The sequence below is a fragment of the Rhinolophus sinicus genome, chromosome 14 (genome assembly GCF_057876585.1).
Source record: "Rhinolophus sinicus isolate RSI-liver-muscle chromosome 14, RSI-T2T, whole genome shotgun sequence".
Taxonomy (NCBI): domain Eukaryota; kingdom Metazoa; phylum Chordata; class Mammalia; order Chiroptera; family Rhinolophidae; genus Rhinolophus; species Rhinolophus sinicus.
The window spans coordinates 23,009,023-23,031,830 of NC_142514.1; the positions used below are offsets into that span (position 1 = coordinate 23,009,023).

At 44.6% G+C, this 22,808-nt stretch overlaps 1 protein-coding gene across 5 annotated transcripts in view; it reads right to left on the reverse strand.

Moving 5' to 3' along the window:
• CSMD2 (CUB and Sushi multiple domains 2) overlaps positions 1-22,808 on the reverse strand; it is a 577,361-nt gene that overhangs the window by 92,464 nt on the left and 462,089 nt on the right. For all 5 annotated transcript variants that reach the window (XM_088791016.1, XM_088791015.1, XM_088791014.1 and 2 more), the window contains 8 exons: positions 12,143-12,238; positions 10,421-10,624; positions 9,838-9,962; positions 8,915-9,011; positions 7,190-7,294; positions 3,223-3,341; positions 2,682-2,751; positions 547-663 (listed from right to left, as the gene is read on the reverse strand). In XM_088791016.1, coding sequence (XP_088647142.1) covers positions 547-663; positions 2,682-2,751; positions 3,223-3,341; positions 7,190-7,294; positions 8,915-9,011; positions 9,838-9,962; positions 10,421-10,624; positions 12,143-12,238 — 933 coding nt within the window. The remainder of the gene's footprint in view (positions 1-546; positions 664-2,681; positions 2,752-3,222; positions 3,342-7,189; positions 7,295-8,914; positions 9,012-9,837; positions 9,963-10,420; positions 10,625-12,142; positions 12,239-22,808) is intronic.

Genomic DNA, 22,808 nt, shown 5'->3' on the forward strand with positions numbered 1-22,808 from the left:
ATTCCCAGGGCACAATACATGAATCATCAGCAATTCAATTTTGTACCCAGATCACTATCCTCCCTACTGGCACACTCCATTTCCACAGAAAAACATCTCCCAATCTCTAAGGCTAGCCGGAATGTGCCGATGAAGAATGCAAACTCAATTTCATGCGGACCTCGGCTCAATTTAATTAAGATGAGAAAATGGATATTATAGTTAAAAGCACAACGTGAAGTCTAGTCTCTATAAAATAGATCCCTGCCCCCCTATATTTTTTAACCACCTCTGAGTTATTTTTCATTCCACAGTCCTGGATTTTAGCTCACTCAAATAATAATAATAATAATAATAATAATAATGGCAATTCCTAAGATTCCCTCCACATACATTTAATGTTCTCAAAGCATTCATCTCTACCATTCTTAATTGACCATCACAATTGTATAGGAGGTCAACAGATGAGGAAACAGAGACAGAGAGCTAAACTGCCTCGACCATGATTATTGAGTGATTGCAGCAGACAGTTGCTTTAAGTCCAGAGACCTGGGCATGAAGACTTACCGAAGCCCACAGGCAGTGCTATTTTCCAGGAGCAGTCCATGTTGCTGGGGTAGTTGCCCGGGAAGCCGGGGCTCAGGATCACCCCCTCCATCTCTTCTACTGCTCCCCCGCACTGTGCTGTGACAATGAGACCAGAGGGTGAGGACAGCATTGAGGACAGTCCAGGGACATGCCAATGTTTGGATGACCCCTTAGGGCAGCAATTTTGAACCTTTCCCAAGTCATAAACCCTTTTGAGAATCTAGAGGAACTTATAGTTCCTCTCTTTAAAAAAACTGCACATATGGGAAAAACCGAGTAAATTCAGGAAGGGCTGCCCAGCATCCTAGGACCGCCCCAGTTATGGACTCTCGATCTGGAGCATGCCCTTCTCAGGTCAGTTCCCTTAGTGAGGTCATGCAGCACAAGTCTGCTCCAAAAGAAGTATGATCATTTCTTACATTATCCCCTACATCTTCCTCTCCTCATTGTCCCATCAACTCTTCAAGACTGAAGTCAAAGGATGAAGGAAGGGGACTGGCTTGCACCGAGTCGCTCCTCTGTGCCACGCACTGTGCCAGGCTCTTTATAAATTTATACTCCTTGGGATTGGGTGGTCAACAGATGAGCCTTACCATGAGCCCGCCCTCAGAACTTTGACAAACACCCTCAGCCAAAGAGACTGTGATTAACCTTCCATGGGGAGCCGGCCACAAGGGGCTAGGGCATCTGAGACTCCAATGCAGGTGACTTCAGAGTCATGTGAGGACGCCGAGCTGCGCCGTGACTACAGCCTGGTCAGTTGACATCAATATTTTTCTTTCTCATCTTATTAGGACAAGTTTGTGTGAGCAGAAAGGGGTTACTCAGTCACGGAATCCCAGGGCAAGGAGCAGAGGGCAGGGATCCGGAGTGTCTAGGGAAACACCTTCTGGGGAGAGGGTTCTGTTTGGATGTGAACAGAACAGTGCCCACGTTCAGAGCAGAAGCTCCGGCATTGACCGCTTGGGTCACAATCCCAAGGCTTCCATTTCCTGTGTGGCTCTGGGCAATTTCTAAACCCCTCCACACCTTAGTTCTCCACCCCTGTGAAACAGAACTAACAACAGCACCTACGTCACAGGCTTGGTATGAGGTTACAACAGAGAGGACTGTACTTCACTTGAAACAGGGGCTGGCACACATGGTAAACCCTCAACCAATGGCAGCTACTGTTAATGTGTGTGGTTTCCTCGGCGGCGCTTTTGTATTATGTCATGGAGGAAAGCGCCTTGGGCTGACCAGTCACATTTCTGACTGCTCGGAGGAGTACCAGGCCCCATACCTGGTGAGATCACAGAAGGGAAATTTTGTTATGCCCAAGTGACACTCCTTCAACTCACCTTGCTTTCTATCCCAAGGTCAAAGGCATTGCTGGTATAGTGGTGAGCATAGCTGCTTTCCTATCCCAAGGTCAGCCTTGAGGGTACTTTACAGTTGCCTGGACATCAGAGAAACCTAGGTTTCCATTCCTGACTCTACCACTTTCCTTTTAATCCTGAAAGCCTTAGATTTCCTATTTGCAAAAATGAGGATAATGATAACCTCCTCTGAAGAAACACGGCTCTCTCTGTGCTTTGTACATAGTAGACGCTCAGTAATTATCGTCAGTTTCCCCCCTGCCTCAACTTAACTAGAAACTTCTAAGGGTGAATACCCCATCTTTTCTTGTATCTGTGATCTCTTTATCATTGCTTCGCATGGGGTATGAAACCAAACCAAGCCAAGTTCTCATTTCACAGGTAACACTCAGCATTTCTCTATTAGTGGATTTTACCTGTCTGTCCCATAAAAAGTCACAGGGGGAAAGCCCAAACTGCCTAGAAGTTCCTAGAAGTTCCATTTGGCTGATTACGTGGAATGAGAATGGTCATCATAACCTTTTCAAATGGGCAAGCCTCCCGTAATTTTTCATTTGGTGGGCGAAGGTTTCCCAAAGCCATGACAGCCTCAAGTGAGAGTTAGCACTTACAAAAACATCAGCCTAACACTACTGCTTTCGAACAGACCCAGAATACCAAACTGCCTTTGGGTTTAAACTTAACGACATGTCACTGAGCTCAAATGCCAGGGAGAAAGTAGATTTGAAGGAACTGGAAAAGTCTGGGCTCTCTTACCAATACAGAGCGGAGGCGGGTAGTTCCAGCGCCGAACGGTTCCGGGCATGCAGGAGATGTGGGCGTGGCCCTGGAGGAATCAGGAACAGTGATGGGCTAGCTGCCCCCACGGGCACAATTATATGTACAACCCAGAACAGGGGGCTCATTCGGGGGCCTTGTGTTAGGGAACAAGACTGTGGGCTGGGGAGTGAGGCAGTGGGAAAGGGATTTTGGGGAAGGATGCTTACTCGTATCTGCCATTACTACAGAATTTTCATGACTCAAGCTTCCTTGTAAGCCTCCTTTAATTGCTAGAGTCCCTCACGGCCTTCAAAGGAAAATTAAATTTTCCTAAAGTCTAATCAAACTGAAACTTTGCAGGAACACATTCGAGGGGGGCTTGTGCCAAATCACTGAAGTCAGCAAAGTTTGTCTTCTGCATGAACAGCTCCAGGAGGAGATAATGGTTCCCGGGGGAATTGGGGGCTGCTTCCTGTTCTCTGGCCAAGCACATCTCAGGCGACACCTGTTTCCTGCCCTGGGTGCCAAGGGGAGGTACCTGGAGGGCATATCCCGGCTCACACTGGAAAGAGACCACATCATTCACCAAGTAGCGCTCGCCAGTCTTCACCCCGTTACTGGGCACGGTAGGTTCTGGACAACTGCTCAGGCCCACCGCTAGATAAGACAGAGACAGATGGAAAGGAGAATGGACCAGCCCAGCAGGTCACCGCGATCCTAGGCTGAGGGTGATGTTGGCAGCTGGGAGAAGGGTGCCTCCAAGTTGGGCTTTCTCTCGGCTAGCATTTCCAAACCCTTTCACCTCACAGTGCACAGAGAAAATTAGGATCATATGGCATAGAGGCCCCACAGACCAAAGCTCCTTGTGGCAGGTGGGTACCATCTGGGAACTCTGGCTGCCGCCTGCCCCCTGGGCTCTCCAGAAGGCCTTTGGAGCAGGAGGGCTAGGGAGCTGCTCCAGCCCTGGCCCCCAGACCCCTCTGCATGAGCTCCTTTCACATCACTCCTGCCTCCGACTCCCAACTTCCCTCCATTTTCCTTGCCCTAAGAAGACCATTCCTGAGAGCTAAGAAATTGGGACAGAGGTGAAGGAAGGGCAAGAGGAAAGGAGAGCACTTGTCAGAGCGTCATCTCAGTGATGCTGGGGGCTCAGAGAGTCCCACTCTCTGGGACAGACTGTCCAGAGAGAAGTTTGCCAGCGGATGAGACACTCCACGCCTTCTTTCTCCTGTTGTGTTTTTAAGGTCAGGCCAGCTTCTTTCTGGGAGCAGTACTGGGGCTCCTCACACATTACCTCCCATGGTCAGCTTGGGCCCTCACGCACTGCTGGACCCCTAGTAGCGTCCTTCGCATCCCCTACCCTAAGCCACTGCTATTCCCGTCCATCCTGCACTCACAGGCAATTTACGTTCTTAATCTCTTTCCTTGAATCATGGGACTTCCTTGGTCAGTAATTTGAAGTAGGTCCTCATCACCTTTATATGGAATCTCATCATCCTGACATTCTAGGACCTTCATGGTCTTGGTCCGGTCCTTTTCAAGATCACCTCTGCAGGCTCTCAAACCTCCTCCTTCACTCTCCTTTCTTGTCTTTTCAAATTCAACCTGCACTCACTTACTCCTTATTATACACCCAGCATTGTACACAGTGCGTTGCGAGGACATCCTTCTTAATCTTCCTCCCCTACCTTCTCTTCCCTGCCCACCACACCATCACTGAAGCAGCACTCGCTGAGCACATCCCATGAGCAAGGCTGGAGTGAGTGTGTCACACACTTCACCTCATCCCCTTGGAGCAGGTCTCAACATCCCATTTCACAGGTGACGATGTAAGCCAAGATGCCCAGAGATGTGCCCGTAGTAAGCCACAGAGCTGAGATGCAAATCAAACCCAGTCTGACTCCAGCTCTGCCCAAATGGAGGCCAAACCCTGAGGCCACATGAGCTCACGTCCGACCCTGGTCCCGATCTCCTCGCCTCCCCTCCTGAAATCATCCTCATCCTCTGACTCTTTTCCTGGCTGACTCCCACAGCAAACAGGTATGTAGCATCTCCTGACTGGTGGGCTCCACATCTCTCCTGTGCCCATCTGCAGGTGTGGGCACTTAAGCTGCTTGAAACCCCTGTGAATTTACTGATGGATGGGACTTGGAACTCAGCTCTCCAGGGACAAGGGCTGGAAGAACCATGAGGAGGCAAAGGGATGGCTGTAAACTGAGTTCTCCACCTACTTGGAAGCACTTTTTTCACCAAGGATGGCAGGAACAAGAGGACGGTGTCTGGGCTTAGAAAATTTGTGGTTGAGTCTGACCTTGGGTACCTGCATGGACCAGAGAGGTTGGAAGAGGGCAGCCTCAGCACTCCTGTTAGATTTCTGATAGAGAACTTCTGGTAGATAACCCCCTGGTAGATCCCAGGTCCCTTGGGGAAGCCAGAGCATGCAGTGCCCGCAGGGAGCCAGGCACTTGTGGAAAAGGAATCGGAAGAACTGGCCAGCCTAGGACACTCCAGCCCCACCTTCTTGTGCAGCACCTGATGAATCCTCATGCCATGTTCAGAGCTGAGATTCTACAGGGGCATGAGATAACCACACGTGTTTTTGTTTTCTTCTGAGGGTAATTTACATATAACAAAATGTATGAATCCTAAGTGCACATTTGCTGAGTTTTAACAAATGCATGCACCTGTATAACCCAACCCCCTACTGAAACTACACAACATTACTGTCACTCTAGAAAGTTCCCTCATGCCCTTCCCAGGCAGCTCCTGCCCTACATGTGCATTTAAGAAGGGAATGTGACGCTTGAGAATGAAGGCCGTTTGGAGCTATGTCCACAAATCTGAGCAGCTGGGACAAAAGACCTTAAAGGCAGGAGTAAAACAATCATTAAGCTGCATGTGAAGTACTTCGTTTTGGCTGTCATGTGGTCTATTTCTCCCCACGCCTCCCTGCACTCCAAGAATGCAACTCAGTATTTAGTGGGGTGATCACAACATAGTAACCCAAGACCAGTTGACTGGAAAGGCAGTGACAGACAGAAGGAGAAGGAGGGGCAGAGAGAAAGCCAGAGCAAAAGAGTGTGGTAGGATTAAAAATGGAACGGGGAGAAAAGTGAGGCCAGAGAGAGAAAGAAGGAGGGATACAGGCAAAAGTCCATTCTAATTTCTCTTACATTGCACAGCTTGATTTTATTTATGCTTGCAACAAAGGGAGAATTATTTTTTTTATCATATGCAATTTATTACTTTTGAAAGCATATTGTTCCATTTCCATTTCAATTAAATAAACATTAAATCTGAGTCATAGCAGTACATATGACTTTTCAGTACCCTTCAAAACCATTTGCCTCTACAATAGCAATTAATTCTCCCCTTCTGCACCTCTTTGTAGATTACCTACAAAACAAAAATGTAACTACAGGGCCTTGGCTCCTAGGAGTTTCAGTCTCCAAATACTAACCGGGGCCTGTGTTTTCCCCAGCTCTTCCCACCATAAGAAGACAGAGCTAATAAACATCAGGTATGGAGAAAACTACCAGTTCTCTTAACCAAAAAAAACACACAAAAGAGGTAAACTTTCCCTGGGAATGAGGCAGTAGAAGAATGGCAAAGAGATTTAGGAAGGAAGTATATCTTTGGAAGAAAAGAATAAAGAGAAGATTCTAAGAAACATTTAAGGACTCAAATTAAAATATTGGATAAGGACACAAAACTGGAAAGAACAAAGAAAAGAGGGTAAAAGGGGGGAAAAAAAAGTGAATTATTTAAAAGACCCAGGACACGTCCCTCCACCAGCTGAGTGAAGTCTTGGAGGTCAGTGGAGGAAGATCTCAGAGGTCCCTGATCTATTCTCCACCCGTCTGGGTCTTTGCTTCAAGCTGTCCCAGGTCTAGGAAAGACTGGGTACGCTCTTCAGTTCTCTCAGGCCAGGACCATCCTGGGCTCCAGCTAATCCTTTTCCCATCACCTGGATAAAGCTCATTCGTTTTAGAGACCAGCTGGGCATCTGCATACCATCCACCACTGACCCTACCAGGTCTCCGGCACCTGGTGAGGCGTCCATCCCCGGGCACAGGCCCATGCTGTCAAAGATGGCCCATCCAATCCTGCCTTCCCACATTTCCAAAGACAACTGCATCACAGAACCAGGGGCTGGAGAGGCCAGTTTGTAGGACTGGAGAACACCTCATATCCCAAGTTGGATACTGGGCCTAGGCCAGTGACCAGGCCCCCTTCTCATTCCTGGTATGAACAAGGAGAAAGCATACAGGCTTCTGAGTAACTGACATTTGGCTGAGAATCCCATCTCCACCATTTATGGGCTGTGATGCCGTGAGGAGGGTTCGGACCTTCGCTGAGCTTTAGCATCCTTGGCTAGGTCTGTGACAAGGCTTAAGAGGGATGGAGGAAATACAGGCCGGTGTGACCCCTACTCGTTGTGGGTACTCAGTACCTGTCAGTTCCCACCCTGAACCCTGTACACAGCTGAGACTCTGGATTCTCACTTTTGTACTCCAAGTGGAAACCGGCTGCCGACACACTGATATCTGAGTAGAAATGAAGGTAGAGCTGGTTGGAGGTGCTGTTCAGAAGGGCAGGCACGGTTGTTCCTAGGGCAAGAGAGAGGGACCATTCAGGCTTAGCCTCCCCAGTGCTCCAGCTCCCTTTTTCTCCAGCTTTTGCTACCTGCTGACATTCTGCTCCCAAGGCCCCCAAATGTCCCCAATGATCACACTCACTAAATGACAAATTAGCACTTCTCAGAGTGCTGGGTCTCCCATGTCCAAGGGAGGGGGGAGACCTCAAACAACTTCCTGCAAAATGAGCCGTGGCAGAGTCTCATGCCAGCAGTAAGGTGAGTTCCTCAGCTGGCCGACGAGTTTGGTTCCCCCTTCCAGCCACCCTCAAAATGACTCTGACATGTCTCATTATCTGGGTAATCCAAGCAGTGTAGACAGTTTATATGGGGCATACGACTCCTTTTTATATCTTGGCAACATGGGTTTTGGGGCCTAGAAGACCCAAATACTATATTTTGCCGTGTATAATGCACACTTTTTTGCCCAAATTTGTGAGGGAAAAATAAGGATGCGTATTATACATGGGTAGTACTAATTCCATAACTATATAAATGTTTTTAATTCTTTTATTTATGCTTAAGTTAAAAGTGTAACTCTAGAAAATCAATAACGATATCGTATGCAAAATAATACCCTGGGATGCGATAATCGGTTTTGTTGAACTTACGACAAACTGGCAACAACGATGAGCTCTTGGCCCTTTATGATGTGTAAATATCGTAAATTTTTTACTGGTACATAAAATTTCTTATACCTTGTATCCGTTCTTGTGTTTTGTAATTACTTGTTCCATAAAATTTTTTGTATCATGATATGTTAAAAAATGAACGTTAAAATTCCCTTATAATACAAAAAAACAAGTACCTCTATGTAAACAAATAAAAATTTGAATTAAAAAATTAAAATGATTCCCTGAAAGTTTGGGCCAAAAACGTGGGTGTGCATTATACATGGCAAAATATGGTAATTGACCTGTTTATTGGGCAAAAACATACACTACACTCAGGCTGAAGTCCACCCCTGGAATGGAAAATGGTGCAGCCACTTTGGAAAACAGTTTGTTAGTTCCTCAAAAAGTTAAACATAGAGTGACCACATAAATCAAGAATTCCACTCCTAGGCATATACCCAAGAAAACGGAAAACACATATCCCCATAGAAACTTGTATGTGAATATTCATAGCAGCATTATTCATCATTAGCCAGTAAGTGGAAACATCCAATGTCCATCAGCTGATGAGTGAATAAATGAAATGGGGTCTATCCACGTGATGAAGGGCTGATATACGCCACAACATAGCGGCCCTCAAAAACATTCTGCTGAGTGAAAGAAGCCAGATACAAAAGGCCACATATTGTAGGATCCTGTGTCTGCAAAATGTCGGGAATAAGCAAATCCATGGAGATGGAAAGTAGATTAGTGGTTGCCAGGGGGTGGGGGTGGGGGGCGATGAGGAGTGGGTGCAAATAGGGACCTGGTTTCTTTTTGGGGTGATGAACGTGTTCTGGGATTAGGTAGCAGTGATAGTGGTAGAACTTGGTGAATATACGAAAACCCGCTGAACTGCACGCTTTAAAATGGTGAATTTCATGGTTATGTGAATTCTATCTCATTAATAATAATAAAGGTCCCTGGAAGCCCTGCCTCACCTGAGAAACTCCCCAGCATGGTTACAGTATTGTCTGCACCGTCAAACACTTCCAAGGAGTCCCAGTTCTGCTCTGTGACAAAACTGATGACTTGAATCTGAGAAGGTAGAGGGGTTGAACAGTTGGTTAGACAGCCTGAGCCCAGCTCCCCCCTTTCAGGTAATTAATTCAATCATTGAGCAACTACTCTAGGCCCGACACTGTGTTCAGTCCTTCCAATAAAAGTAAGATGCAGTCTCTTATAAGAAAATGAATGGGGAAAGGAAATTCCAGGAAGTGGGAGTACTTGAGTCTGACTGGCCTTCTCTGTGTCTCTCAAACATTCCTTGGGTTCCCCCAATTTCCTGTCTGGGTTGCATCAGACATCCTGCAGCAAGGACCCACTCCTGGCCGGACCTGTCCACCTCGAGTTCCTGCTTGCTGCCTGTGTTGCCTCTTCCACGCCAAAGCACAAGTTCTGGGGCCTCCTACACTTGGCTCTCACCACTGGCACCTGTTATGGCCCTAATTCTGCTCCTATGGTTCAGGCTGCAGGTGTGATACCCTAGGTATGTGCCTGGTATTTCTCCATGCTCTGTGCCTATCGGTTTGCTCCTTCCCCTTCCCTGCAACATCCCCTCTTTTACACCCCAATCTGAAGGAAAAAAACCTCTTCAAGCCATTTGACAAACGTATCCTATGAATTCTCCCCAGTCTTTGTATTGTGGCTCTAGGCCCACTTCCTTCCTCCGGTCTTCCCTGATGGCCCCTTCCTTCTTCCTGAGTTACCTGGCCCTCTCCTCATGCCCCCTGAAGCTCCAGGGCCCCAGGCTGTTGTGTTTTTATGTTTGTGGGGCTCACCTTCACAGTTGGCCTGAAGGGCAGGGACAGCACTATGTCTCCTCCCGACCACCTGCCTGACTGAGGTGTCACCTTGCCCCTACCTGGATGCCAGCGCCTTCGGGGACCATGATCTTCCACACGCAGTTGAGGCTGTTGAGGTAGGGCTCTGGGAAGCCGGGGGACAGGAGGGTGCCCCTGCGCTCCGTGAGGTTACCGCCACAAGGCACTGGGAGGAGGCGACTCTGGTCAGAGGTGCTTCCCGCATGTCTTCATGGGTCCCCCATGGGAACCTCCCCCAACAGACTCTTCTCCGGGCTCCCCAGCCTGCTCGTGACTCCTCCCCCTGCTGGCTTCTCCAGTAGGGCCCCAGTCCCACCTTCTCTCATGACGCCTCTCCATTCAACCCTCCTCAGGGGCCAGGACCCACAGTCCTCCCTTCACACATATTCTCGCCCTTCCCCATCTCCACCCATCAAGCAACCGCAGCTCCTCCGTGCTGTCTTCACATCCAACCCACAGGCAGGACTAGTGATTTAGCCGGCATGGGACACCATACTGAAGTTATACAGTGGGCAGGGGCTGCTGTGTGTCTTGGGTCAGCTGCTGGGTCTTGCTGCTTCCTCCAGGGAGAAAGGACTCTTTGCCGGGCACCCCTCCCCAAGGCCTGGCTGTCCAGGTACTCACCCACACATGTTGGTGCTGAGACATTCCACTGGGCCAAGGCCCCGGGAACAGGGAGGCACTCGATTTCTGGGGACCCCTGCAGGGCATAGCCGGAGTTGCATTCAAAGCGGACGATGGCCCCCACAGAGAAGTCACTGCCCAGCCTCTTTCCAAAACGGGGTTCCGGCACAGAGCTGCACTGCGTGGCGCTGGTTCGGGGCACCGCTGCAGGGGACACAGGCACTGAGGGGGCAGGCCTCTCCCCTCTAGAAACTAGCCCGGGGACGAACACACACGGAATGGAACTGAGACGGTCTGGAGGGGACCCTGAGAGGCTCTGGGCACTTTCCTTTAGGCAGGGGTAGGGGGATTTCTAGGATGATGCCTATCTTATTGAAATACAGCTGGACACACAATGTTGCAGCAGAACTTCTGGAAACCATGGGAGGCAGTGTGAACCCCTGGGCCCAGACTTCAGGCCCAGTTGTGTTCTTTGCCTTCCCAATGATGCCCCTCACCCATCAGGGTCCCATGTCCCCTAACAGGGAGAATGGCCCTTCCTCTTCTACTTCAGTGCCGTCACCATTTTCGGCCTCTTTTCCCATGTGCCTTACACCCTGCCTAGGGCCCTGCTGTCCATCACCTGAATCTCCTGTAACCCTACCCAGAACGTTAAACAGGACCCTTTTACCCAGGACCCAGATACGGCATACCCCGTGACAGATTACCCCTGTACAGGGAAATGCAACTCACTCTGGGCAACCGAACGAACAGGACCACACTTAGAACGGGCCCTACAAAAATGGACATTCTCCTTGGTAAAGAGGTTGGAGCCTGCAGGTGAAAGCCAGGATGCTCCAAGACTTTGCCTTTCAGGGCCAGTGAGGAAGGGAACAAATGTTGAAGATCTGCTTGGTGCCAGTTACTTTGTGAATTATCTTTTAATCCCATCAGTGCGGTAATATTATTACTCTCAGTTTACAGGTAAGCAATCTGGGTCTATGAGAGTTGGGCTAACTACCATGTTTCCCCCAAAATAAGACCTAGCAGGACAATTGGCTCTAATGCATCTTTTGGAGCAAAAATTAATATAATACCTGGTCTTATTTTACTATAAGAGTAGGTCTTATATAATATAATATAATATAATATAATATGATATGATATGATATGATATGATATGATATGATATGATATGATATGATATGATATGATATAATATAGTATAATACCAAGTCTTATATTAATTTTTGTTCTAAAAGACACATTAGAGACGATTGTCCGGCTAGGTCTTATTTTCGGGGAAACACGGTGTGGCCAGTTTAGAAAGTGGCAGAACTGGGATCCAAATCCATGTTCATCTTACTCCCAAGCCTGTGTTTTTCCCACACCTTTACTGGGCCTGGTAGACAAAACCAAATTCCATGGGAGAGAGTCTAGGACAAAGGCCTGGGCTGGCCTTCCCAATGCTATCCCGGCTGTACCAGACAGTACAGGGAGGGAATTAGCTTCCATGTCTGATTTCTCCCCTCATTCAACATGGAGTTTGGTCCAAAAATTGTCTGTTGAGTAAATGAATGTATAAAATTCAACTGAATTTCAAGGAACTGTTCCACAAACTAGTAACTGCCCGAAATACCCTAAGAATGAGGATTAGGAGGCAAAGGTCGCCGCTCCTTCAGTCACTGAGTCACTGAAGAACAGAGACTGCCTTTGCCTCTCCCATGTCCATGTCCTACATACCTTGGTAGACAAAGTGGAAGCCTCTGGCTGGTACTTGGCCTTTGGCACTGAACTTAATGAGAACTTGATTGGAGGTGGCCAAGGGTAATGACTCTCCTGCCGAGATAAGGGGCGGGGAGGAGAGGAAGACAGTGAGTCTAGCAGTCAGGCCCAGCAGATAAAATGCTAGCCAGGAAGGACGGGCTGCCCATACCTTCCACATCCCAGGTCCTCCTGGAGTGAGACCTCACATTTTTGCCGCACTTTTCAGTTTAAAGTTTGCTAAAGGATTTCACATCTACAGACTTATCTTGATCCATGATCAACGAGAGGTTGGAATGACAAGAGTTCAATACCCCCAGTCAAGAGAGGTTCAGAATGATTAAATGACCTGCCTTGAGAGGAGAAAGCTTCTAAAGACGTGGTGACCCACAAGGACGGGGATAACGGTCATTAACAAACTGACTGGGGGTTTGCTAGGGAAGTGGCCATCAATCCGATAGAAGAAAAATGGCTCCAGCTTCGGAGAAGGAGGGTGCTGTGATCTTTTGAGAGGAACAGGCCTTTCCCAGATTCTCTGTGAAATGATCAATAACCGGAGCAATCATATGATTTATTGCTCATACTGGGACACTTTTGAGAGTAAAAAGGCACGCTATTAATAATTATGCTGCAAGAGCCAAGTGAAAGCTAGGATCATCCCAGGCAAAGCAGGACACGTCACCCAACCAATAACACAAAAATTGGTGAAAACCTGAGTGGGCAGGAAGCTAGGGGAGCCCAACAGCCTTTATATCAGAAGATAAAAGTATGTCTTTTGCTTGATGTGGCATCGACAGACGGGAATAAAGATAGCACCAACTGGACCTGCAGCTGTGACATATGGTCTTGCTCATCATCACCTTCCTGTGAAGCTGAGACAACATGGTATGGCAGGCAATGGCATGGCCACTCTGCATGATGCATCTCTGAAGCCTTAGGGACCCCTGAGAATGGCTGCTGACTCCACCATCAGAAGGGAAGTAGGGGTTACAGAAAGCCAGCCTACATCTCTACTGCAGTGTGGGCTGGAGTTGGAACCAGCCAAGGAGCCACTGGGAGTCACATCTGGGGCCCACACGTGTTTCCAGAAAGCCCAGGTGATGCTACTGGCCATGGGGAGTGGAGAGCCTTTAGAACAGCACACTTAAATTTCCATGTGACCCAGACGGCTGAGGCTGGCTAGGAGTCATTGTCCCAGCTAACTCCTGGCTGCCAAAGCAAAAAGAAACTCATGAAGACAAAGCCTGTCTTCATTATCACTGCCATGTCTACCTCCTTCTCTCAATGGATGTGAGCAGAACACAACTCTACGTTTCCATCCTCCTATCATGTGGGCTGATGAGTGGATAAGGACTCCAGTAATCTTTCACCGAACTCTTTTTGACTTCCAGTCCTGGACATATGCAGACCTCCCTCTCCATGGCTTAGTGTGTAGTCAAATCACTGGACATGAGAAAAGATTTCAAAGTTTTAAGGGAGGAAACCACTTTGAGAAATCAAAGCAAATATTTTTATGTGAACTACAACAAAAACCAGAGTAGATCTCAGAAGACTGTCAATGATAGCTGTCACAAGATTAAATCTATCATTGCACCTGTGAAATCAGAGGAGGAGGACATGCCAAAGGAAAGATCTGAGACTGTAATAAAGGCTTCAAAGAGATGAGAAATGCTAGTACATGACAGCTGGATTGTGCAGAAATTGGACAGCAACATGCAGATTAAATTTGGGAAATTCTTCTAGAATCCACAGAAAAAGGATAAAGAGATTAAAATAGTGAGAAAAATGACAAGCGACATAGAAGATAAATGAAAAAAATCCAATCAGCATATTTCAAGAATTCTAGAGAGAGAGAAAACAAGAGAAACTGAAGAAGAAAAAATGATTTAAGAAAGAAGATAATTTTCCTAAGCTTAAGAAAAACGTGAGGTTCAGACTAAAATTTTTCATAAAGTGCCACATCTAATTAATGAAAAAAGATTTCCACCACAACACATCCTAGTGGGATTTTCAATTTAAAAAATTAAAAGGCATTTAGAAAGAAAAGCATAGGTTACCTAAAAAATAAAGAATCAGGTTGAACTTCAACTCATCTGTAATATTAGCTGTTGGAATAGAGTGGAATAACTGCAGTAGTTTTGAAAGAAAAAATTTGTGACCCATAACTTGATTTACAATCAAGTTGTCATTTATATGAAAGGAAATGCATTCTCATACATGCAAGGTGAAAAAAAGTACTGCAGTTATGAGCCCCACTTTGAAAAATGAATGAAAACAAGGAAATAAAAGACTATCAGGGATAAAGACAACCTGGAAAATATAATTAAACCAAAATAATATTTGTGAATAGGTAACAAAACTAAATGCAAACATAAAAACTTGTTCTTGGGGAAAGAGTCCTAATTTAAATAGGATTACTAATGACATTGACATAAAAGTCTAAATAGATAAAAAATATCTTGGAAATTAGAGATGGGTCAGGTATGAATGGAAGACTGAGGCAAAATCAAAACAAAACAAGCAAAACCCAGAAAGAACAAAACAAGATGACAGACAACAGACCAGATGTTTCTCTTGTAAAATAAGTAAGTAAACTTCTTCTTAAAAGGAAAAGACTCTAAGAGAAAACATATGTTAGGCAAACACAGATACAAAAATTGTTAGAAACACAAGAAAATAAAATATCACAATTATAGTGGGAGATACTTTCACATTACATTCTGAATCATTGATATATAAAATAGAAAAACAAAATGAAATTGTTCATTAGTGGTCCTCAAGCTTTTTTATTCCTTCCTATCACACCTTAGGGACACACTTTACTCCCATCAGTACTGGTGGCTCATCATCAGTGTTTCTCCAAATGAGGAATAAGATCTGAGTATATTGATGTTGATATCTATAGATTCAATATCTATCTATCATCTATCTATCTATCTATCTATCTATCTATCTATCTATCTATCTATCTATCTATCTATCATCTGTCTCTATCCCTATTTCCTTCTATTCCCTTTTCGTGTTTTATTTTTAAGTAACGTTTTCAATTACAGTTAACATACAATATTATATTAGTTTCAGGTGTACAACATAGTGACTAGACATTCATATAACTTACGAAGTGATCTCCCTGATAAATCTAGTACCCATCTAATACCACGTATAGTTATTAGTATATTTCCTATGGTATACTTTACATTCCCAGGACTATTTTGTTAACTACCAATTCGTACTTCTTAATCCTTTCCCTTTTTTTCACTCATACTCCCATACCTCCCATCTGGGAACCATCAAAATGTTCTCTGTAGCTATGTTTGTTTCTGTTTTGTTTGTACATTGCTTTTTAGATTCCACATATAAGTGAAATCATATGGTAATTGTCTTTCTCTGTCTGACTTATTTCATTAGAATAATACCCTCTAGGTCCATCCATGTTGTTACAGATGGCAAGATTTCATTCTTTTTCTATGGCTGAGTGATATTCCATTGTATATATGAATATGCACTACCTCTTCTTTATCTGTTCATCTATTGGTGGACACTTAGATTGGTTCCATATTGTGGCTATCGTAAATAATGCTGCAATGAACATATGGATGCACATATCTTTTCAAATTAGTGTTGTGGATTTCTTCAGATAAATACCCAGAAGTGGAATTACTGCGTCCTTAGTCTCAAGTTACAGTTTTTGCTTTAAAATCTATTTTGTCTGAAAAAAAAAAATCTATTTTTTTCTGGTATAAGTATTGCTACTCTAGATTTCCCCCCCCATTTTCATGAAATATTTTTTCCATCTCTTTACTTTCAGGCTGTGTGTGTCTTTCAATCTGAAGTGAGTCTCTTACAGGCAGCATATGTAAGGGCCTTGTTTTCTTATCTAGTCAACCACTCTATGTCTTTTGGTTGGAGCATTTAATCCATTTACATTTAAAATAATTGTCAATAGAGATGTAGTTATTGTCATTTTATTATTCATATTTTTGATCATTTCTTCTTTTTAAAGAAGTGCCTCTAAAATTTCTTGTAATACTGGTTTGGGGGTGAAGAACTCTTTAGGTTTTTCTTGTCTGGGAAGCTCTTTATATGTCCTTTGATTCTAAATGACAACTTTGCTGGGTACAGTAATCTTAGTTGTCGGTCCTTGCTTTTCATCACTTTGAATATTTCCTGCCAATCCCTTCTAGCCTGCAAAGTTTGTGTTGAGAAATCAGCTGACAGTCTTATGGGAGCTCCCTTGTAGGTAACTAACTGCTTTTCTCTTGCTGCTTTTAAGATTCTCTCTTTGTCTTTAACCTTTTGCATTTTAATTATGATGTGTCTTGTGTCTTGGTGTGGGCCTCTTTGGGTTCATCTTGTTTGGACTCTCCCCACTTCCTGGGCTTATATGTCTATTTCCTTTGCTATGTTAAGGAAGTTTTCTACCATTATTTCTTCAAATAGATTTTCAATTCCTTGCTCTTTCTCTCTTCTCCTTCTGGTACCCCATATGATGGGAATGTTGGTACACTTGATGTTGTCCCAGAGGTCCCTTCAACTCTCTTTATGTGTTTTTGTTGTAGTTGATTCTCTTTTCTTTTTGCTGTTCTGATTGGGTGTTTTCTGCTATCTTATATTCCAAAGTGCTGATTTGATCCTCTACTTCATCAATCTACTTCATTTTAGTTATTGTATTCTTCACTTTTGACTGATTCTTTTTTTTTTTTATGTTTTCTATCTCCATATTTATGTTTCCTGTCCCTTTGTTGAAGTTCTCACTGAGATCATTGAGCATCTTTATAACCAGTGTTTTGAACTCTGCATCTAGTAGATTACTTGTCTCGATTTTGTTTAGTTCTTTTTCTGGAGCTTTGTTCTGTTATTTCATTTGGGACATGTTCCTTTGTCTCCTTATTTTGGCTCCCTCCCTGTGTTTGTTTCTATGTATTAGGTAGAGGTGCTATGTCTCCCAGTCTTGGTAGGGTAGCTTTATGTAGTAGGTGTCCTGTGGGGCCCAGTGGTGCAGTCTCCCTGGTCACCAAAGCTGGGTGCTCCAGCTGGGTCCCTTGTGTGGCTTGTGTGTGCTCTCCTGTTGTAATGAGTGTTGGTTGTTATTTGCACATCAGTGGGAGGGACTGACCCTCAGGCTGATTGGTTGTGAAGACTGACCATGACTACAGTGGAGGAGCTGTTGTGCAAGGGCTGACTCTACAGAGCAGGATTCACTTTAGCAGTGTTCTCGTGCATGCCAAGTCTGCCCTTTGGGCGTGTCATTTGTAGAGGTGGTTGGGTGATGTTTTGGTGTGATCTGAAGCTGGACACTGGGTGTGCTGGTTCTGGGGCCTCTTGGGAGGGGCTCTGGTGCAGGCCAAGTTCAGCTGCTTCCTATGCCTTGCCTGTGGCCACTTGGTATGAGCTACAAAGTGATCTGCAGATAGTTGCCACTTGTGGTGGGCTTGGAGGTTCCTGGTAGAGACTAAGCTGTGAACTGAGGTTGGCCTTTGCTGGCGCTGAGCTTGGGGCTGCTTAGCAAATGTATGGGGCACACGAAGGCCAGATGCTGCTTGTTTGGGGTTTGTGACCCTTTTGAGAGATTTTAGGAAAGTCTGCAGCATGAGCCAAGACAGACCATTTGTATGGAAAAGCCGCTAGAAGTAACTTGGGCAGGCCCCCAAGTTGGATGGGGTGGGGTTCCATGGAATCACCAGGGCAGGGTGAATGGTGTTAGCTAGGTTGATGGTGACTCAGGTATGGCACTTGCCTGCATGTGCAGGTTGGATGGTGGGAGGGGTAGGGCTAACCAAAGGAACAATGGCTTCTGCCAGCACTTTTGTCTGGGAGAAAACTGCCCATCCAGCCCTCACTCTGAAGCCAGACAATTCAGTTCCTCCCTGTATGTCCTTGGTGCCTTTTCAGCCACTACCGCGGCACTGGAGCTCAGAGTAAGTAGTAAGTTCGTGTGCAGGCCTTTTAAGAGGAGCTCCTGGGACTCCAGCAGTCCTCTGTCTCACTCAGCCACAATCTCTGCTGAGTTTCACAATCAGATGCTATGGGAACTTCTCAGCACTAAAACTCTGTGCTGAGGAGCCTGATGTGGTCCTGGGGCCCCTTGCTCCTCAGGGGGGACCTCTGCAGCTGGGATGTCCCTCTGATTTTCAACTGCCACACGTGAGTGTGGCACCAGCCTGTTCCACATCTCTGCCCCTCCTACCAGTCTCGGTGTGGCTTCTTCTGTATGTCCTTAGTTATAAACCTTCCGTAACCTAGACTTTAGGCACTAGTCTATTTTGTTCTGTAGTTTAGTTGTAATTTTTGTGTGGTAATGAGAGGAGGTGAGCACAGCATTTACCTACTCTGCCATCTTGCCTGGAAGCCCTATTTCTTTTTATTTCTATTGGTCCTATACATCTATATCTATATCTATATCTATATCCATATTTACATCTATAGGTACTAAATGTATACCTGTCTATTTCTCTCTACCTCTACCTATACTTCTACATCTATATGTATACCTGTACCTTTATCTATCTTTCTTCCTATCTATTTAAGAGATTTTTGAAAAAGGATCCTACCCCAAGAGATCCCGACGTATGCTCCCAGTTGGTTGTACATATGTGGGGTTGTGGTGCAGAAAAATAATTTCATTGAGAACCTCTGACATAACAGATTTGAAAAACAAAATCAAGTAAGACTGGTCTAATGGCTATTAGAAAGCTCATCTAATCCTAACAATAACTCTAGGAGGTAGAACTTTTACGATCTGAATTTTACAGATGAGGAAACTGAAGTTCTGAGTGGTCATGTTGTGACTGCCAACACCTAGCAAACAAATGGAAAAGCTTAGGTTAGACTCAAGGCAGCGAGACTGCAGGGCCTGCATGGCACTTCTCTTCTTAACATGGCTTCTTAACCCTACAGAGAACCCATATTCTTTTCAGATACTTAGGGAATTAAAAAAAAAATATCCTTAGCTACCGAGAGGACTTCATTTAATCCCCCAAATAGAATGGTACAGACTGCATTCTCTAACCACATGGCAATAAAAATAGAAATGAACACAAATGTTACAAGAACAAAATCCAGGACAAGACAAACAACTGAAAGAACAAAAACTCATAGACATAGACAATAGTTTAGGGATTACCAGAGAGTAAGGGGGAGGGGAGAGTGGGGCTCTAGAAGAGGGTAAACAGGGTCTAATATATGGTGATGGAAAGAGAACTGACTCTGGGTGGTGAACACACAATGTGAGATATAATGTATTACAGAATTGTACACTGAAATCTATGTAACTTTACTAACAATTGTTGCCCCAAATAAACTTTAATTTAAAGAAAATAAAAGAAAAAAAAGAACAAAATCCAGGTTCTTGGGGGGAGGGGAAGAGACATTCTTAAACAACTCTTGGGAAAAGAGTAAAACTCGATCATGAATTATTTAGAAAGAAATGATAATGAAAATAGTACCTATCATTAAAGATCAAAATGGCAGCGTGAGGTGAGCCTCTGGAAATCTCGCCTGGAATTTACAACAAATTGAACAACTATAACTCCACGAAGGACTCCCTGCACAGCAGACAGGCAAGACAAAGAATCTCACTATTGAATTCACCTAAAGGTGGGCAAATAGCATGAGGAGGGGAGGAGGGAAGGGAGAAGGGCGGAGACGGAGCCGCGAGGGCACAGGACGCAGACCTAGCTCAGTGCTCCGAGCTCGCTGCATCCCGGAACTACCGCAGCTGCGGGAGAGGGAAGAACTCGGACTGCTAGGGCTCCGCTTATGGCCTACAGGGCTGAGGGGATAGCATATAACACAGCTGAACCCAACACTCATGGCAGAGACCTTGGAGCAAAGACTGAGGGAAGAAGGCTGAAAATGGTGGTTTAAGCCCTCACTGCTGCAGAGAACGGAAGCCTTAGGCACTGAGACTAGCTGCCCCCTCCCGACCCTCCCAGAGCTTGCCCACCCTCACCTGCCCAGTGCTAGAAGCGGAACAGTAGCAGTGTCAGATCAGAAGAACAGAATATTTGCAGTTATGAGATCTGTGGTCCACAGACACAGATTCGCAGCCCAACTAGTTCTGGCAAAGGGGAGGGAGCTGTGGAAACAGGACCAGCTGTGGTGGTGGTCGCCACCATTGCTCTGGGCCACCTCTCACAACCCAGCCCGCCTGTCCCCACCTATCTGGGCGAATCCCTGCAGGAGTAAACAGAACTGCTGAAACACACGGGCTCTGAATCTGGTGCAGGAAGAGCTTTGGAACTTCAAATGCTCTCCGCATCCCCACACGGATGTGGCATCCTATGACGTAGATGAACTGTTAACAGAGGAGAAGCCCATCTCCCAGGGAATCCCCCCATTGTGTGAGAAGCTGGAATAGTGCAGAGAAAACATAACACTACTGTGTGAGAGAGAGAAAAAGGCTGCAGTCGGAGAGAAAATAAAACACTCTATCAACATGTACTGGAAAACAAAAGAAAGACCTCTTCCTATCAACCTGTTGCAAAGTCCACTCCTGTAGATGTCTAGGAAGAGAAATAATAAATCATTAATTGCCATGAATAACCAAGGCAACAAGACAGCTCAGAAAGAAAATGAAAAGTCTCCAGAAAATGAACTTAAAGATATGGAAATATGTGACTTAAATGACAGAGAATTCAGATTGTAGTTCTGAAAAAACTCAATGTGATGCAAGAAAACACAGAAAGGCTGTTTAATGAACTCAGAAACACAACCACAGAACAACATGAACATTTTACCAAAGAGATTGGAATTTTAAAAAAGAACCAAATGGAATTTCTGGAGATTAAGAACTCAATAGAAGAAATGAAGAATGAAATAACCAGCTTAGGTAGTAGAGCTGACCAGATGGAGGAAAGACTCAGTGACATTGAAGATAGAAACCTGGAAATGATACAGATGACAAAGAAATGACAAAGAAAGAGACTTGAGACTTAAAAGAAATGAAAGAACTCTATAAGAACTTTTTGACTCCATCAGAAAGAGCAATATAAGAATAATGGGTATACCAGAAGGAGAAGAAAGGGAGAAGGGAACAGAGAGTATATTCAAACAAATAGTTGATGAAAACTTCCCAAACTTGTGGAAAGAACTGGATCCTCAAATCCAAGAAGCAAATAGAACACCTGATTACCTCCACCCCAACAGGCCTTCTCCAAGGCACATTGTATTGAAGCTGTCAAAAATCAACAACAAAGAAAGAATCCTTAAGGCAGCCAGGGAAAAGAAGACGGTAACCTACAAAGGAAAGCCCATTAGATTACCTCAGATTTTTCAGCAGAAACTCTACAAGCCAGGAGAGAGTGGAAACAAATATTCAAACTATTGAAAGAGAGAAATTATGAGCCAAAAATAATATACAAGCAAAGATATCCTTTAGATATGAAGGAGGAATAAAGACCTTCCCAGACATACAGAAGCTGAGGGAATTTTCTAGTATACGACCTGCACTACAAGAAACACTAAAGGAGGCTATTCGACCACCATCAACAGGGACAGTTTGTGGCGACCAAAACATAAAAAGGGGGAGAGTAAAGGCCTGAACTGGAACATGGGAATGGAGAAAGTAAGCATGCTGAAGAAAATGGAATACTCCAAATATCAAACTTTCTTTTACATAAACTTAATGGTAACTGCTCAAAAAAAATCCAGAACTGAAATATATACTGTAATTAAAGAAGAAACAGAGGGAAAAATCATAGAATACCACACAGAAATAATAGACAACAAAAAGGCAAAGAAACAATGGAGACACAGTCTTACAAGAAAACTAAAGACAGAATGATAGGAAATCCTCACATATCAATAATCACCCTAAATGTAAATGGACTGAACTCACCAATAAAAAGGCACAGAGTAGCAGATTGGATCAAAGAAACTAAACCCAACCATATGCTGTCTCCAAGAGACACATCTCAGCTACAAGGACAAGGATAGACTCAAAGTGAAAGGGTGGAAATTGACACTCCAAGCAAATGGTACCCAGAGAAAATCAGGTGTAGCCATAATGATATCAGATGAAACAGACTTCAAGGTGAAAAAGATAACAAGAGACAAAGATGGACATTTCATAATGGTGAAGGGGAGTGTACAACAAGAAGACATAACAGGACATGGAAACAACCAAACTGTCCTTTGATAGATGAATGGATAAAGAAGTTGTGGTATACATACACAATAGAATACTATTCGGCAGTAAGAAAAGATTAAATAGGACCATTTGTGACAACACGGATGGGTCTTGAGATTATAATTATAAGTGATTATAAGGGAAATAAGTCAGACAGAAAAAGCAGAGAACAATATGATTTCACTGATATGTGGTATATGAACCAAAAACAACAAAAGAACAAGACAAACAAATGAGAAACAAAAACTCATAGACACAGACAATAGTTTAGTGGTTACCAGAGGGTAAGGGGGGATGGGGTGTTAGATGAGGGTAAAGAGGATCAAATGTATGTTGATGGAAGGAGAACTGACTCTGGGTGATGAGCACAAAATGTGATTTATAGATGATGTAATACAGAATTGTACACCTGAAATCTATGTAACTTTACTAACAATTGTCACCCCAATAAATTTTAATTAAAAAAAAGAAAATAGTACATATCAAAATTTATTACTTGGGGGGGCGGCCAGATGG